The sequence below is a fragment of the Danio rerio genome, chromosome 16, assembly GCF_052040795.2.
Source record: "Danio rerio strain M-AB ecotype USA chromosome 16, GRCz13ab, whole genome shotgun sequence".
Lineage (NCBI taxonomy): Eukaryota > Metazoa > Chordata > Actinopteri > Cypriniformes > Danionidae > Danio > Danio rerio.
In genome coordinates this window covers 16955670-16973186 of record NC_141036.1, presented here as the reverse complement: position 1 = coordinate 16973186, position 17517 = coordinate 16955670, and the positions used below count along the sequence as shown (strand labels likewise).

The following is a 17517-nucleotide window of genomic DNA, read 5'->3' as shown; positions in this document are numbered from 1 at the left end:
TCCATATAACCCTAATTACCAGTTTTTGCACCTCTAAACACCATTACAAAACCATATCAAAAATCTAATTATTTTCACCACAATCTAAAATATCACCATCAGAGCTTGTGTTAATTTGCAGTCATGCAGTGGTAGAATCTATAAAAAAGCAAAAGTCATCCAGGCTGCTCTGCGTTATTCCAGGTTATAAAATGGACGTCACTTAGTGATATCAGAGTGTTAGTCGAGCATCTGACTTCCTGTTCTTCCTCTTTTATCAACCACCTTCAGTTTCACCTCACCACCACTGCAGTGCACAGCAGAGAGAGAGAGAAAGGGGGAGGAGAGAGATGATATTAGGAGAGAAGGAGGAGGAGGAGAAAAAGAAGGAGGAGGGGAAAGGAAAGCTAGGAATAGCAGGTTGGACAGATGTGCAGAATCAGGAGCTGGTGTTGCCATCCAAACCTTCAGAACACTGGCAAACAGACACAAACACTCCTGCGGCATCACCATGTAGAGCTGAAAAAGCAGAATGCGGAGACTGCAGGATCAACCTCGGATGGTAAGGCTGGAATAGCATCGTTTTGTGGAGCATGACAACAATGGGAATCCGTGCTGGATTTGCATCTGGAGTAGGGGTTTAATAACACTTGTCTGATCGTGTTTCAGAGTGAGAAGAGCAGAGGGATGCTGTGAAGCCAAAGCGTGTAATTCCAGCCACTGTGATTGGAACATCCGCACATAAGGAAAGATGTATGTCTTCTATTCTCTGCTGGTCTACATCTTTTACACTGTCTTCAAAAAAGAAGAGGAGGAGGAGGAGGCAGCGCTCGAGGGGGCGTCTGGAGAATCCCCTGAGGTATGTGTGGCCGCAGTGACACACGCCGATGGATGTGCTAATATATGCATTGCCTGTTTTCTGCTTACAATGCATGCAAACAGATCTTGTGCCAAAACTGCGAGGAGAAAAAAAAGGCGAGATAAAGAAAAATGTTATATTTAAAAATTTTATATTTACATGTTTTAAAATTAATAATATTTTCTATTAATTATTTAAAATAATTATTGCTAAAAATATGATGCACATATATGCATAAACCAGTCATCATCTGAATGAAACCACTCTTGTTTGTATGTTGACTATAATATTATTATACATATTGTTGACTATGATAAATATACATATATTTTTATGTAAGAATATTATAGTCAACATATAAACAAGAATGTTTTCATTCAGATGACGACTGGAATATGCATGCATGCACAGTCACGTATCACATGTCCTCACTGGTGCTTTTAACACCTTCCAATAATCACATTCATCACCCTATATAACTGACAGGAGCCTGGCCATGTTTCCATGGAAACAGTGAGCAAGGGGAAGGGTAGCCACACACCCAGGTTGGGCAAAAGGGGGTTTGCAAGACTGGCTGATTCAAGTAAGAATGTTTAAATTCAGTAATGTTATTCTCTTACATGATGATTTTAAAAGCAAAATGCTTTGCATAATTTTCATATACTGTACAGTTTAAACTTGCTTTTTAATTGTAGGCAGCAGCAGTGATAGTGATGGGACGTCTGTTAGTGATGAAGAGGAGGAGTTCGACGAAGGTCATGGATTACCTGCTAAAACACCATTAACAGCTTTTCTGTCATTCAAGCAAGAGGCGGAAAAGCGAAGAGTCACTACTTCCCCTGCAGAACCAAGTGAAAAGGTGAAGACCTAAAGTACATTCACATTTGCTATATGTCTGATGGTGGTGGGGGTTTGGTGAAGTGGTAGTTTGTGAAATTTGAACAAAAACAAAAAATCAGGAGCTCTGTGCATTTTTAACTTTGAGCTTTTGCGTTTTAGAGTTTTGAAGGTTACCTCCTATCTTTGCAGTTTTGATAGGTGCACGATGTGCTATTTTCAAACGCTGCTGCAAAAAGAGAGGCTTTTTCTTGTTTCTAGTCCAAATATCTAAATCTCAGGAGGAAAAATAGTGGCGGATTATTTTGCTTGTTTTAATGAAAAACTGACCTAACTTTGACTTGTTTTTCTGGAAACAAGGCAATAATTTTATTTGATTCCTGTTGTTTTGCTTTTTTTTTTTTTACTTAGATTAAAAAGTTTATTATTGGATAAACTATCCGAGTAAAAAAACATGTAACCACTGACATCCATACTAGGAAAAACAAATACTGTTAAAATGAATAGTTACAGGTTTCCAGCTTTCCTTAAAGTATCTTATTCTGTGTTGGTCAGGCGGGTTTGAAACAAGTAACGGGTGAGTAAATAATGACAGAATTTTGGGTAAACTATGCCTTTTTTAAATACATACATTCATTCCATCATTTTCTTTTCGGCTTAGTCCCTTTATTAATCTGGGGTTGCCTAAGCGGAATGAACCGCCAACTAATCCAGCAAATGTTTTACGCAGCGGATGTCCCTCAAGCTGCAACCCATCACTGGGAAACATCCATATACACTCGTTCACACTCATACACTAAAGACAATTAAGCTTACCTAATTTACTTATACAACATGTTTTTGGACTGGGGGAAACCGGAGCACCTGGAGGAAACCTACGCAAACACGGGGTGAACATGTAAACTCCACACAGAAATGTCAAATGACCCAGCTGGGGCTCGAACCAGCGACCTTCTTGCTGTGAGCCGATTGTGCTCTGCACTGCGCCACCGTGCTGCCCAGTGATTTTTAAATATTTGGACTTAAAATAAAACAAAACTTTTCAAAAATCCTTCAAAAAGTAAGTATTTTATTTGATTTTTTGAAGTAAATCTGGATAAAATAGATGTAGACTCGTTATAAAGGATGAACCAAAGTCAGACTTTTAAGAACCTCATTAGACCTTAGCCACAGCAGATATATTAAATATACAGTAGACATATTAAATTTTTTATGCATTAAAATGAGTCTGGAAGAGGATGTTAATGTAGTTGCTACTTACACTGGAGTACAACCTAATGAACATTTAGAACTGGAGCTTGTAGCCTTGTACCAAAATTTTGATATGGTTTATATGATTTGTTGTGGGTGAAGCAGTGGCGCAGTATCTAGTGCTGTCCCCTCACAGCAAGAAGGTTGCTGGATCGAGCCTTGGCTCAGTTGGCGTTTTTGTGTGGAGTTTGCATGTTTTCCCTGCGTTCGCGTGGGTTTCCTCCGGGTGCTCCGGTTTTCCTCACAGTCCAAAGACATGCAGTACAGGTTAATTGGGTAGGGTAAATTATCCATATTGTATGAGTGTTTGTGTGAATGTGTGTGTGGATGTTTCCCAGAGATGGGTTACAGCTGGAAGGGCATCCGGTGCTTAAAAACTTACTAGATAAGTTGGCGGTTCATTCCGCTGTGGCAACCCCGGATTAATAAAGGGACTTAGCCGACAAGAAAATGAATGATGATTTGTTGTCTTATCTAAAAACTTGGCAGTTAGGATGAACACTTCATTACTGCACTGATCTATCAGAACCATTGATATTAAAATTAGATTAAATCAAAACATGAGTTTTTGCATCACTTTCAAACATTTTCAGTACTTAAATATTAGTTTCAAATATTTAAATATTGTTAAATATTTATGCTGGCCTGAACTTTCCGGAGCGAGCATACATGCAGCCAAGCACAGTTGCAAAAAGACACAGCTTTCCCTTTGCTATCGTTTCTTTCCTTTTTTTTTCAACTATATTTTGATTCAGATTTCCGGTAATAAGATAATTATGTTGCATAAATTTATTACCCATAAATACAGTACATTTTATTTAATATTTTGTACTGTGGCTGAAAGGGCTTAATGTACTGCAATTTTAAACAACGCAAACATTTGATGAAAACGTGCTGCATTTTTTTTTTTTTTTCCTGGAATCAGGGTATTAAAATAATCAGACAAAAAACTCACCTTTTAAAGATCACTTTCAACTTCACTGAACAATTGTCACGGCACATTGGCATCCATCACATTTTTGGGTCCCCTTGAAATATTTCCATTGTGGTCCGTTCCTTTTTGTGTTGTGAGAAAATGCAGCATGTTTTTGTCAATTGTTTGCGTTGTGTGAAAATGCAGCACATTTTTTAAAAATGTGCTTGTGTTGCGATAATTTGCAGCATGTGTGCTATCAAACACAACATTTCTGTTGAGTTCCGTTCTTTTTGTGTTTTGTAAAAAAATGCAGCGCATCTTATTCATTTGTTTGTGTTGTGGAAAATGCAGTGTGTTTTTTAAAAATATGTTTGCATTGTGAGGATTTGCAGCACATATGCTGTCAAACTGATGAAGATCTTTTTAAAATTAATTACAAATGTTTTCTTAAATTGCAGCATTTTTAGCTCTCGGTCAAAATGCTAGATTTTTTTTTAATGTCAAATTTGAATGTCATTTACTTCTTTAATTATATCAAAACTTAATTTTTTTATTGAGAATATGCCTTGCTGGGTGAAACATTGGCTCAGTGGTCAGCACTGTCGCCTCACAGCATAAGGGCCGCTGGTTCGAGTCTCGGCTGGGTCAGTTGGCAATTCTGTGTGGAGTTTGCATGTTCTTGCCATGTTCACGTGGGTTTCTTCTGGGTGCTCTGGTTTCCTCCACAGTCCACAGACATGTGGTAAAGGTGAATTAAATAAACTATTTCACACTTGTCTACTACAAATGTGACGTGGGACCACAAAACCAGTAATAAGGGTTACTTTTTTAAAGTAACAACCTGACAACCTGAGATTTAAAAAATGATTAGTTATCCAGTTGGACATTTTAGATTTCCTTTTTTTTTCTCCTACATTTGTAATATATCGAATGTATTTTGCAGGTGTCTGAGTCTCCATTGCTGTCTGTGATGTCACACCTCCTGAGCTTCCTGGAGCAGTATTCGCACCTGCAACAGCTGCAGCAGCAGGCGGATCAGTACCGTCTGCAGCTGCGCAGACACCGAGCACAGCACCGGAGAAAGATGAAGGCCCTGCGTGCCTCCTACCGCCAGCGTCTTCGAGACAAAAACAGTGTGATCAACAGCCTGGAGGAAGTCCTCGCTCAGCAACAGAGCCCATCACCCGAATCTGAAGGTGAGACCTTTTGAACATCCATAAATAACTAAATCCCATTGTGAAGATTTAATCTATGTGTATCGATGAGTTTCATTTTAGATGTCGCTTTATGTCCTTTGATAATCATTGGTAACACTTGAAGTGGGTGTTCATTATAGTCACTATAATTGTGGCATGAAAAACAACGTGAATAATGAATAACAAAACCGTTAGTCTTTTTCTTGACCTTAACTTTGGTGGTACAAAATTTATTTGCCATTAAAGGGCACTCATGATGCAAAATTTAATTTTGGAAGCTGCTTGGACTGAACTATGTGTAGGTATAGTGTGTCCACTATCATATTGGAGTGATATAAACACACGTGAAGAGTTCAGATGCAAAACCCGCTAAACGCCACTTCTGCCAAAAATAAGCTAATGACACTGAGTGAATGCTTTAGGCACGTACTACACCATCAACAAATAGATTTGCTTCAAATCGCAGCATCAACGCATTCAGAAATAACAGTTTGTTGGCAAAAGCCACTAAATGCCACTTGCCTTTGACAGCAAAAGCCGTTACATCCTTAGAACTGATCAGAAGGCGCAAATCGAATCATATGTTGTCATTAGCTATGTTTCCATCCACCTATTTTATGAGCATTTTGCAGATGCGCATAAAAAAAAACAGTTGATGGAAACGCCATGATACGCATAAATTTTGAAAATGCGCATAAAATCTTATGCGCCTAACTGGGTAGGATAAACTTTTTATTCGATAAGAAAAGATGTGCATAAACTGCAATGGAAACACTTTTACCACACAAACTCCAGTATATTAAAAAAGGTCATGTGATTTTGTTAAAAGAGATCATGTGATGCTTAAAATGTGTATGAATGGACAAAACGTCTGGCTGAGCACATTATAAAACATCTGAAATGTTGTTTTGGTCATTATAAAGCACGTTACCATTTCAGTATTAATGTTGCTATATTATTAATGACCTCCAGAATCAAGAGCGCCTGTGCTCCGCGTCTGACACCTTCAAACGCCACTGCACGCTCAATGCATGTCAGGATTGTCTTCTGAGGCGCATTCATTTAGAAAAGATTGATGCAGCTTCTCCTACTGCAGCAAAGGCAGTTTTTACTGTTGATATTTGGCGCCAGTTAATCAGGAAGTGACGATTTTGGTCGCTTTGACTCGTTGGATGGAAACGATGCTTCATTTGCACAACTTTTATGCGATAATCCAGTTTTGCCCATAAAGTTCATTCGCATTTTTGGATGGAAACATAGCTAATTGGTGCACAACGGAATGAACCCCCACTTACTTGACAGAGTTATGTATTTTAAATATCAGGTGGTTTGTGTATGTGTTTTATGTTTGGTAAAATCATTTTTAGTGGCATCTTCATTTTCAACTAATTACACTGTCTTGTCTCAGTAGGTGGATTTAGAGGGTTTTACATAAAAAGCAGACAATGGTTTAGCTGGTTTTGACGCAAACGAAAATTTACCTTGCTAAAAAACAAAGAATTGTCTAAAGTGAAATTTTTTTAAAGGTATTTTATTTAATAACTAATAACTTTATCATTACATATAAAATAAAACTTTTGTACCTTATCAGAGGAGCCTGAGAGAAAACGCTCATTTACAAGAAAAGAGGCCTGATAAATTTAAAGGTTTTTGCATCTGAACTCTTCAAGTGTTTTTGAAAAATTGGTAACACTTTAAAATGACAGTATATAAATAGTGATGTATTAATGTAAACTAAACATTAGTTTATAATGAATTAATGATGAGTTAAGGTATCCACTAATCTTGAATTAACTTTAACTATAACATGATTCACATGAGTTCATGTGTGAATAAAGGCTACCTTAATTATTTGTTAGTACTTGATTGTTTGTTAATTAATGTATTAATTACCACATTAGTTTATGCCTAGTTTAACCATGATGAACTCATGATATGTTAATGTGTAATTATGTTGTGACTTTACTTGGAGGGGCACATCATCAATAACCCATTCTTAACTACTCATGAACTCCTGATGCACGTCCAACAAGTGAGTGTACACTAAATAACAATAGAAAAGTGTTCTGTCAACATAAACATAAACAGGACTTCATGAGTAGTTAAGGATGAATTAATAGTAATGTGCCCCTCCAAGTAAAGTCATGACATAAATATACATTAACAGCTCATGAGTTCATGTTGGTTACATTTAGCTTAAACTTAAATGTTAATTAATACATTTATTAACAACATGTACTAACAAGTAATTAAGGTAGTCGTTATTTACACATGAACTCATGTGACTTATGTTGTAGTTAAAGATAATTCATGATTAGTGCATACCTTAACTCGTCATTAATTCATAATAAAGTAATGTTTAGTTTACATATTAATACATCATTATTTATGTACTGTTATTGTAAAGTGTTACCGAAAAATTCCTGACGTTAAATTAGATCCAAATCCCAGTGATTTTGATGCCCACATAATGTAGTGCGGGTTTCCCCAACCAACAAATTGATTAACAGGCACATATTAACATGTCTCTGTAGGAACGTATATACATGTCCACAGAACAAAATTTTGCAAAGAAACTGGGATTAAAATATCTGTTCCAACTCTCTGTGATCAGCTGCACCTCAAAAATAAGTTTGGAAAGTTTAAAACAAACCGGTTTTGAAGTCCAAACCAGCTCATTTGCACTTAAAGGTACCGGCTACAAAAACAAGCATACTGTCTTTAGACTCCAAAATGGGTATATTCTGCATTGTATAATAAATAATCTGATGAGTATTTTGAGTTGAAACCAACAGACATATCGTGGAGACTGTTCTTGCATATTAAAGAGGTAAAATAGAAGCATATTGTTTGTTTGTTTAATGTTTTTTGAAAACCAATACAACGATATCCAAGCAGTATATGGTCCACAGTGACTTTACTCAACTTACATGTTGTGCATTGTGTATAACCAGCTGGCTCATCAATTAAAGTTGTCACTATTTGAAAAGTTGATCAGAAATGTTAGCCTTTTCTCTAGCGATTTTTCAGTTTTAAGTTTGCCATTGGAAATTTTTCTCTTTATGTTCTTCATTGCACGTGGCTGGAAATCTCTTAGCGCAAGGCATCACTGGCACTTCCGGACCACACACATTAGATTGCATTAGATCTCATCTCATAGATCTAACTATTTTTCTAAAAAAGGCCCAAGGCCCGATTTGTGTGCTAGCTATGACGTGAAAATTGCCCCTGAAGCTCGGCCCTAGGGGCATAAAAAGTCATGCTTTGACGGGCTCGGGCTGAAATGCAGGGTTCGAGAACATACTGTAATTTCTTGTTTGAGTAGTTTTGCGTTAGACATGGGTACCACTTTATCTCACGTGGACAGCTTAAAATTTAATGAGAACACTGGGAAATAGTGGCTAAAAATAGCAGACTGATGGTTTTAGAAAGTGTGTCTGTCAGTGACCTCAGAGCTGCAGAGAGCATCTGGACTGTCTGGCGATCTGTTTCTCGTCAGACATTAGCAGGTGTTCCCCTTTCAACTGTTACTCAACTGTCAAGCAGACTCCCTATTAGACAACATGTGGGTTAAAAGTGCACGTCTCCTGGAGTAATTCAATGTTATGTACTTGGCTTTGTAGTGCAGTGGACGCACATGATTCTGCCTTCAGGATTTACTGCGCTATATTAAGCTCAAAGGTGTTTTACAAGAGGTCTGTGATGGCTCCATTACGGTTTATCTAAATGGCAGTTTTGTGTCTGACATCAGTCCTCATTGAAGTAATCATTTAAAATCAATCAATCCCAATAACATATGGACTATTCTTGCTGTTTATCTTTTAAAAGCTGTCAAAGCTAAATGATTGTGAATGATTGACTGATTTTAAACATTTACTTCAATGAGGACACAAAACTGCCATTTATATGAACTGGAAGTGATTATACTTCATAGTTTGTATAGTTTTATACTTTCCTTTTGATGTGAAAGGGTATTTTGTACGAATTTGTATAGTCATATTGGTACATTCTCATACAATCTGCTTGTAGCCCATTAAAGATTAGTTTTTCAGGACAGGACTTTCACGCTTGCTTCTATTAGGATCTATTATGTCATCGTTATGACTTAGACTACTATATTTATCAAGGCAAAGGGAAATGAAGGCGCTTTATTGTGTATTGCAGCAATATGTAAGCATTCACGCTGTTCTTTGCATACTGATTAGTCAAGTCAAGCCATCCTACAGCAAGTTTTGCAGGACTAAAAGAACTGTGAAGTGTTGCATAATGTTCTCAAGCATTTGGGTTTGAATCAGCCATCTTTCTGCAGTCATTTTCTCTGCAGTAGCATTCACATTGTGTATAATTACGAACCCTTCACTAGCAATTATCCTCAGCTGTAACTTGAAAGGGGGCAAGTAGATACAAGTCTATTTCATGATTTGAAGATTCCTCCTAAAAATAATTAGGCATTGGTAAAGTGTCTAATGTTATTTATATAGACTGACTTCAGAAAACCTGACCTGAATGTTTAAAGAAGTTTTCAAAAGCTAGACTGTATAGAGCTTAAAGTTGATGGAAGTTTGGATACAAAGTAGTTTGAAAAGCTTGAAATTAAAAATTTACGTTTTAATTAATGGTTAACAATCGCCTCACAGCAAGAAGGTTGCTGTTTTGAGCCCCAGCTGGGCCAGTTGGCATTTCTGTGTGATGTTTGCATGTTCTCCTCGTGTTTGAGTGGGTTTGCTCCGTGTGCTCCGGCTTTCCCCACAAGTCCAAAGACAAGTGTTATGCGTGAATTGGGTAGGCTAAATTGTCCATAGTGTATGAGTGTGATTGGCTAGCCTGTGCATGGATGTTTCTCAGTGATGGGTTGCAGCTGGAAGGGCATCTGCTGTGTAAAACGTATTCTGGATAAGGTAGCAGTTCATTCCGCTGTGGTGACCCCAGATTAATAAAGGGAATAAGCCGAAAATTAAAGAAATGAATTAATAAAAAGTCCGACAAATACATACAACAGAAAGAAGATACTGTAGAAGAAGTGGTTAAGATATTCAAATAAATCAGTATTTATGATTAGTAATATGATGATAGTATGACTTAACAAGTTTCTAACATACTTTATTGATTTGCTAACAAGAATTTAAATATCTAGATCTTTGGCTCAATACTGAATTGTCCTTTAAATGTCATATTGATTTTATAATTAAAAAGTCATATCGGTGCTCTCTTTATCATTCTATTCATTGTTTTTCTTTTCAGAAATGAGAAAATATTTGATTTCTCAATTAATTTTGTATATTATTGATTATGCTGATATTATTTATAACAATAAATCTGCCATTTATTTAAGACCTTTAAACACTGTCTTCAACTCTTTATGTAGGTTTGTTTTAAGATGTCCGTGTAGAACCCATCATTGTATATTATACAAGTCTCTTGGTTTGCTTCAACCTAAGTTCCACAGAACATATCATTGTTATTATTTCCTTTTTAAATGTTTTTGTTTTAGTTTCCCTTTTTATTTAAAGCAGTTTTTTGTTCCATTTATTCTTTTCAGCATATGCAAGAAAATTACTTTTTTGTTTTAAGAATTACAACAGAAAGTGGCTGTACTGTAGGTCCTTTCAATAAAAAGCTTCTTTTGACTGGAATAATCTCCCCTCTTCTTTTAGATCAGTTAAGACATTTGGTCTTTTCAGGACTAATTTATCTGCTTTTTTGGAAACACCTCGTAAATGTTATTCATTTTGGTTCCACTTTAAATGCTGAATATTTATTTCAGTATCAAATTGTTTGTTCTGTTGATTATATGGTTTTGTTTGCTTAGGCTTTAGACTGTGGGGAGAGTTTCAGGTGAAGTGTGCTGCTAGTTTGTTTTGTTAGCTGTATGTTTGCTATGATATGTTGTACTCTGTTTGGTTTATGTACTTTTTAGGGACCCCCTAAAAAATGAGATGGTTCATCTCAAGGGGCTATCCCATGTAATAAATTCAAATTCTAAAAAGAGCTACCTCTCAGGCTTGATAGATAGACAGACAGACAAACAGACAGACAGACAGTTATTCGAAAACATTTACCCTCGTGACACTCACATGTCTCCTGAAATGAACATTTATACATCAGCTAACTGAAATACATGTTAATCAGAGGATCAGATGGCTAAATGACATGCGCTTGTTGATCCTGAGATATAAAAATATCCGTCTGCTCGGCAGGCACATGCCTACAGGACTTGGCTTGTTCTCTGTGGCTCTCAGAGATGAATAAAACATTGTGCGAGCTGCTTCTCTTACAAATGCAAGTGCACTTACAAGCAGCGCTCAGCGTCACGTGCACCATGGTTTGATGCATTGATGGTTTTGGGGTGAACGTTCAGCTCGCATCACACCAGCTAAAAACTCTGAATCTACAATGAATGCAACAAATAAGCGGTTACCTTTACCCCCACACATCATTTACATTATCAAGTAAAAGAATGTTGATGTATAACTTTATTATATATTATAGTATAATATTGTTTTTATCTTCACAAGAAGCTATATTAACATTTACAGTCTTATTTATAAAAAAATCTTTCTGGTTTTCAAATCTGATCGGCTGACAGCCGTGTGAGCCTGCTAGTATCAGAACTGTTCCAGGGGGATTGGAAATGATCTTTGTGGTAATTTCATTAGAAAACATTGTGGCCAATCAAACGCAGCCTGGGCCATGCATCTTTATAATTCTGTGTTGGCCTGTTTTTTACCTTGATTGGTGTTTTTCACTGGGACGGTATTTGAGGCACATGATATGTCATTGCCATGTACTTAATTTGTTATTATTCAGCTACGCATAGGTACCATGCATTGGGGAAGTATTCGTAGCGCTTCACGTTTTCCATGTTTTATTTTTATATTACAGCCTTATTCCAAAATAGATTCAAATAATTTATTTCTTCCAATTCTACACACAATGGCCCATGATGACAATTTGAAAATAGATATATTAAAAATGTGGCAAATTTATTACAAATAAAAAAAGCTGAAAAATCACATGTACATAAGTATTCACAGTCTTTGCTCAGTACTTTATTGAGGCACCTTTGGCAGCAATTACAGCCTCAAGTCTTTTTGAATATGATACCACAAGCTTGGCACACCTGTCATTGGGGATTTTTGCCCATTTCTCTTTGCAGTACCTCTCAAACTCAGGTTGGGTGAGAAGCAACGACGTACAGCTATTTTCAGATCTCTCCAGATATTTTCAATAAGATTTAGGTCTGGGCTCTGGCTGGGCCACTCAAGGACATTCACCAAGTTGTTGTGAAGCCACTCCATTGATATTTTACCAATGTGCTTTGGGTCATTGTTCTGCTGAAAGATGAACCGTCGCCCCAGTCTGAGGTCAAGAGAACTCTGAAGCAGATTTTCATTCAGGATGTCTCTGTACATTTGCTGCAATCATCTTTCTCTCTATCCTGACAAGTCTTCCAGTTCCTGCTGCTGAAAAACATCGCCACAGCGTGATGCTGCCACCACCATGCTTCACTGTAGGTATGGTATTAGTCTGGTGATGAGCGGTGCCTAGTTTTCTCTAAACATAACGCCTGGCATTCACTTCAAAGAGTTCAATTTCAGTCTCATCAGACCAGAGAATTTTGTTTCTTATGGTCTGAGAGTCCTTGAGATGCCTTTTGGCAAGTTCTCGGTGGGGAGTGGCTTCTGACTGACCACTCTACCATACAGGTCTGATTGGTGGATTGCTGCACAGATGGTTGTCCTTCTGTAAGGTTCTCCTCTCTCCTCAGAAGGACGCTGGAGCTCAGACAGAGTGACCATCGGGTTATTGATCAACTCCCTGACTAAGGACTTTCTCCCCAATCACTCGGCTTAAATGGCCGGCCAGCTCTAGGAAAAGTCCTGGTTGTTCTAATCATCTTCCACCTACGGTTGATGGAGGCCACTGTGCTCACTGGAACTTTCAGAGCAGTAGAACTGTTTCTGTAACCTTCCCCAGCCTTGTACCTCGAGACAATCCTTTCTCAGAGGTCTACAGACAATTCCTTTGTCTTCAAGCTTGGTTTGTGCTTTGGCATGCGTTGTCAACCCTGGGACCTTATATAGACAGGTGTATGCCTTTTCAAATCATGTCCAATCAACTGAATTTACCACAGGTGAACTCCAATTAAGCTGCTGTAACATCTCAAGAATGATCAGTGAAAACAGAATGTAACTGAGCTCAATTTAGAGCTTCATGGCTGTGAATACTTCTGTACATGTGATTTTTCAGGATTTTGTTGTTGTTGTTGTTGTTTTTTTTTTTATAAATTTGCAGCAATTTCAAAAAATCTTTTTTTCACATTTTCATTATGGGGTATTGTGTGTACAATTCTGAGGAAATAAATGAATGTAACCCATTTTGAATTTAAGGCTGTAACATAAAAAAGTGGACAAGTGAAGCGCTATAAATACTTTTCGGATGCACTGAATGGCACCTTTAAATATTGGTTCCGGGATGCAACAAGTCCAGAGACTGTAGTTCACATCGTGATTTGTTTTCAAGGTTTGCTTTAAAGTGTGAGAGGACTAATCAGTGGACATAAATGACTATTGAGTTTTCTCAATTTAAATGAGCGGATTCTTGGACCTGGAAATAGTAATCCAATCATTTAAAGCGTTCAAATCATCTTTACACATGTAAGATAATTAAGAAGTGTGCAGGGACCAAACAGTTGCACTGCTAGAATACTGGTTCTCAGTTAAGTTTATTTGCTGAAAATTCTTTCCCCATGGGCGATGCAGTGACGCAGTAGGTAACAGGATTACCCCAAAGCAAGAAGGTCGCTGGTTCGAGCCTTGGCTGGGTCAAATGGCATTTCTGTGTGGAGTTTGTATGTTTTCCCTATGTTTATGTGGGTTTTCTCCGGGTGCTCCGGTTTCCCCCACAAGTCCAAAGACATGGGCTTTAGGTGAATTGGGGAAGCTAAACTGGCTGTAGTGTGTGGGAATGAGTGTGTATAGATGTTTCCCGGTGATGGGTTGCAGCAGGAAGGGCATCCGCTGCGTAAAACATATGCTGGATAAGTTGGTGGTTCATTCAACTGTGGCGACCCCTGATTAATAAAGGGATTAAGCCAAAAAGAAATGAATTATGTATTTCCCCATGAATATTAGTCAGATATGACAGAAAGCTGTCACGATTTTTCATATTTTTATTTTATATTTATTTTTTTTTGCATTTGGGCCTGTTTCTTCCTCACGTTTGTTCCACATCACGTTTCCTGTGGCGTCCCCGTGAGCAAGTTTCCATTCATCCATCCCAGCAATCCCCTCGCTCCCCCTTAGAGATTGATGGAGCAGATCTGAAAGCGCCTGCCTCAATAATTAGTGTACGGCACAGGAAAAGACAGCATCTCTGACTCGGCATATCAATAATTAATGATGGGAATCTAAATAAAATGTTGCAGAGCAGTTTAGCTGCCAGGCACATTGCCTGGGTGTTTGAGTTCAGAGCTTGAGTCGTGAGTTCTTTTAAAGTCTTGAAATGGAGGAATGCTGGTTTAGAGGCTGTTAATAGAGCTTTAATATGAGAAATAAAAAAGAGTGCAACACTATGAAATAAATGCAAATGAATCTGATGAGTTATGTTTGTAATTATATTGAAATTCTGCACACTGATCTTGAGCAGTTTGAGAAACTGGCAAATTTGGTGATCTTTCCTCAAGAATGGACAATGTAGCCAGTTTTCCCTCGATTTAATACAGTTGAGATTTTAAAAGCTTTTTTTTTTTGTGTTGCTGTTAATAAAGGTGATCTAACTTAACTATCATTTTAAAAATAACATGCACATTATAACAGATGGTAACACTTTATTTTGATGCTCCATTTGAGTATTAGAAGACTGTCTGCCTAATCTATATTGATACTGCTGCTAAACAGACATTTAACTGAAACTTTTCAAGTACATTATAACTTACACTAACCCCAACCTAACAGTATACTTATAATCTAATGAGAATTAGTTGACATGGAGATGCAATGTAACTTAAATTTAACAAACGGACCATCAAAATAAAGTGTGACCTAACAGACATCAACAGAAATTGAAATTCAGGAAGCAGGTGTTAAAATAAATTAAATGAATATCTGCAGTGGGGCGAAGCAGTGGCGCAGTAGGTAATGCTGTCGCCTCAAAGCAAGAAGGTCGCTGGGTCGCTGGTTCAAGCCTTGGCTCAGTTGGCGTTTCTGTGTGGAGTTTGCATGTTCTCCCTGCGTTCGAGTGGGTTTCCTCTGGGTGCTCCGGTTTTCCCCACAGTCCAAAAGACATGCAGTACAGGTGAATTGGGTAGGCTAAATTGTCCATAGTGTATGAGTGTGTGTATGAATGATGTTTCCCAGAGATGGGTTGCGGCTGGAAGGGCATCCGCTGCGTAAAAACTTGCTGGATAAGTTGGCGGTTCATTCCGCTGTGGCGACCCCGGATTAATAAAGGGACTAAGGCGACAAGAAAATGAATGAATGAATATCTGCAGTTCCCCTTCGGGGGGAACTTCAGCACTATAAGTGGATTTGATTGTAAAATCCACGCATTGGGAGGTTCGGTTCAGAAGCTACTCGTCTGAAAGAGTATTGAACGGGCCAATTAAGAATGAATTGGCAGCGCAAGCCTGCGCAGGTGAGCGGCATAAGCAATCAACTGAGTATATAAGCTCACCTGGCGCCAGCAGACGCTATCCTTTTCGCTTCAGAGACTTTCTGATCGAGTCGATGAGGGTTCCTCCTGCTGTGACCAGCGATTCTGAGCGAACGAGAGCATTCTCCCGGTCCAGAGTGTGTACACGCAGTGGCAGACGGTCGAGCTGGGTTTCTCCCTTGCCTGGCGTTCTTTGGGTCCGGTCCTCCAGAGCGGTGCGTATAAAGTTGCAAACTTCACAGAAAGAGCAACACAGTCGTGCAGCACGTCCTTATCAGGACGGCGCTCCGACTGTGCGTTTCTGGATGGTTTCCTGTCCTCGGATGATGGGCGCGGGCACTGCGTTGCATGTCTGGGGGTCCAGCATGTTAATGCGCTGCTCGCGGGCAGTTCATGTCGTCATTGCGATGCCATGACTGTTGCGCAAGATCGCGGTTAGCCTTTGCAAAAGGGTGAACCACCCCAGTTGTCCCCTGCTCTGCAGCGGGCAATCGGGCAGATCTGAGGGTTTCAGCGAGAGATAATCCGTCGCCCACGGGCCCGCGGACCTCCCGCTCCTCTAAGCGCTCTATCCAAGCTTCGGGCGGGGGAAGCGATCCGTCTAACAGATGGTAGCCCTTACGCCCGATGACACCGGAGACCAGATGTCCACCGCGGCATCGGAGGGTGGGCTTTCATTGTCCGATGATGATCCAGACCCGCTCGCCCCCTTCGGGCTGGTGAGCGCTGTCACTACGGATCCTGAAACGGACATGTTAGCCGTGCTTTCCCGGGCTGCTTCGGCCGTGGGTTGGAGATGGTTTATCCCCCAGCTCCGCGGCCGGACCGACTAGAGGGGCGTTCCCTTCTTCCCGGAGGTGCACAGTAGGCTCACGCGGTCTTGTAAAGCACTTTTTTCTGCTCGTGCTGCGTGTTCCTCCACCCTAACCACTCTTGACGGTGAAACAGCCAGGGGGTATGTGGCGATTCCTCAGGTTGAGTGCGCGATGGCGGTAAATCCGCGCGGCGCCTCTTCTTGGCGGGGTCCGCCTCGTCTCCCATCCAAAGCCTGTAAGTTATCTACCTCCCTCGGAGCTAGAGCTTACATAGCTGCGGGCCAGGCTGCTTCCGCCTTGCATGCGATAGCCACCTACCAGCACTACCAAGCGCAGGCGCTGGCCGAGCTGCACGAGGGTGGGTCCAACCCAGGCTTACGAGCTTCGCACCGCCGCCGACTTAGCTCTTCGGACTACTGAGTCCGCTGCGTGTGCGTTGGGGAGGACGATGTCCACATTAGTGATCCAGGAGCGCCACCCCTGGCTGATATGCGCAAAGTCGACAAAGTCCGCTTTCTTGACTTCCCCATATCCCCAGCCAGGTTCGGCGACACTGTCTGTGAATTCACCCAGGAATTCAAGGCGGTGAGAGAGCAGTTGGTGGGTGATGTCTTATCGGCGGTCCGTAGCCCGCTCCGCCCGCCGTGCCATTCATACCTGCTCCTCGCCGAAGGCGCCCGCCTACGAGAGTTGCTCCGCCCCCGCACACGCCTCTGGCGAAGCGAGCGCGTCGGGCACCTCGGAAGCAGGCAGCCCCCCTGCCCAGAACGCCGCTAAGTCCGGCAACGGACCGCGAAGCGCCCCTGGGACAGGCCATCTGGAGAAGAGGGAACTTGCTCTTTCCCCGCTGGAGGGCGGGGCCCCATTTCCAACGGCACTTTTTACTGCCATGAAAACATTATGAAAGGGCACTTTTCACTTCCTCAGATGTGACAGCCCGAAATCTGCCAGTCTGGGACGCTATGCTTTCTAGCTTGCAGATTCGGTGCGTTTCGCCAGTGGCTCACGAGC

At 40.1% G+C, this 17517-nt stretch overlaps 1 protein-coding gene across 1 annotated transcript in view; it reads left to right on the top strand.

Annotated features, from left to right (window-relative positions):
• Nucleotides 1-420: 420 nt before the first annotated feature.
• The window catches only part of si:ch211-257p13.3, a 46408-nt gene continuing 29311 nt past the window's right edge, over nucleotides 421-17517 (top strand). Inside the window, exons 1-5 of the mRNA XM_087286756.1 lie at nucleotides 421-541; nucleotides 649-838; nucleotides 1325-1421; nucleotides 1534-1697; nucleotides 4786-5038. Of these exons, the coding sequence (XP_087142882.1) occupies nucleotides 731-838; nucleotides 1325-1421; nucleotides 1534-1697; nucleotides 4786-5038 (622 nt within the window). The 5' untranslated portion in view covers nucleotides 421-541; nucleotides 649-730. The remainder of the gene's footprint in view (nucleotides 542-648; nucleotides 839-1324; nucleotides 1422-1533; nucleotides 1698-4785; nucleotides 5039-17517) is intronic.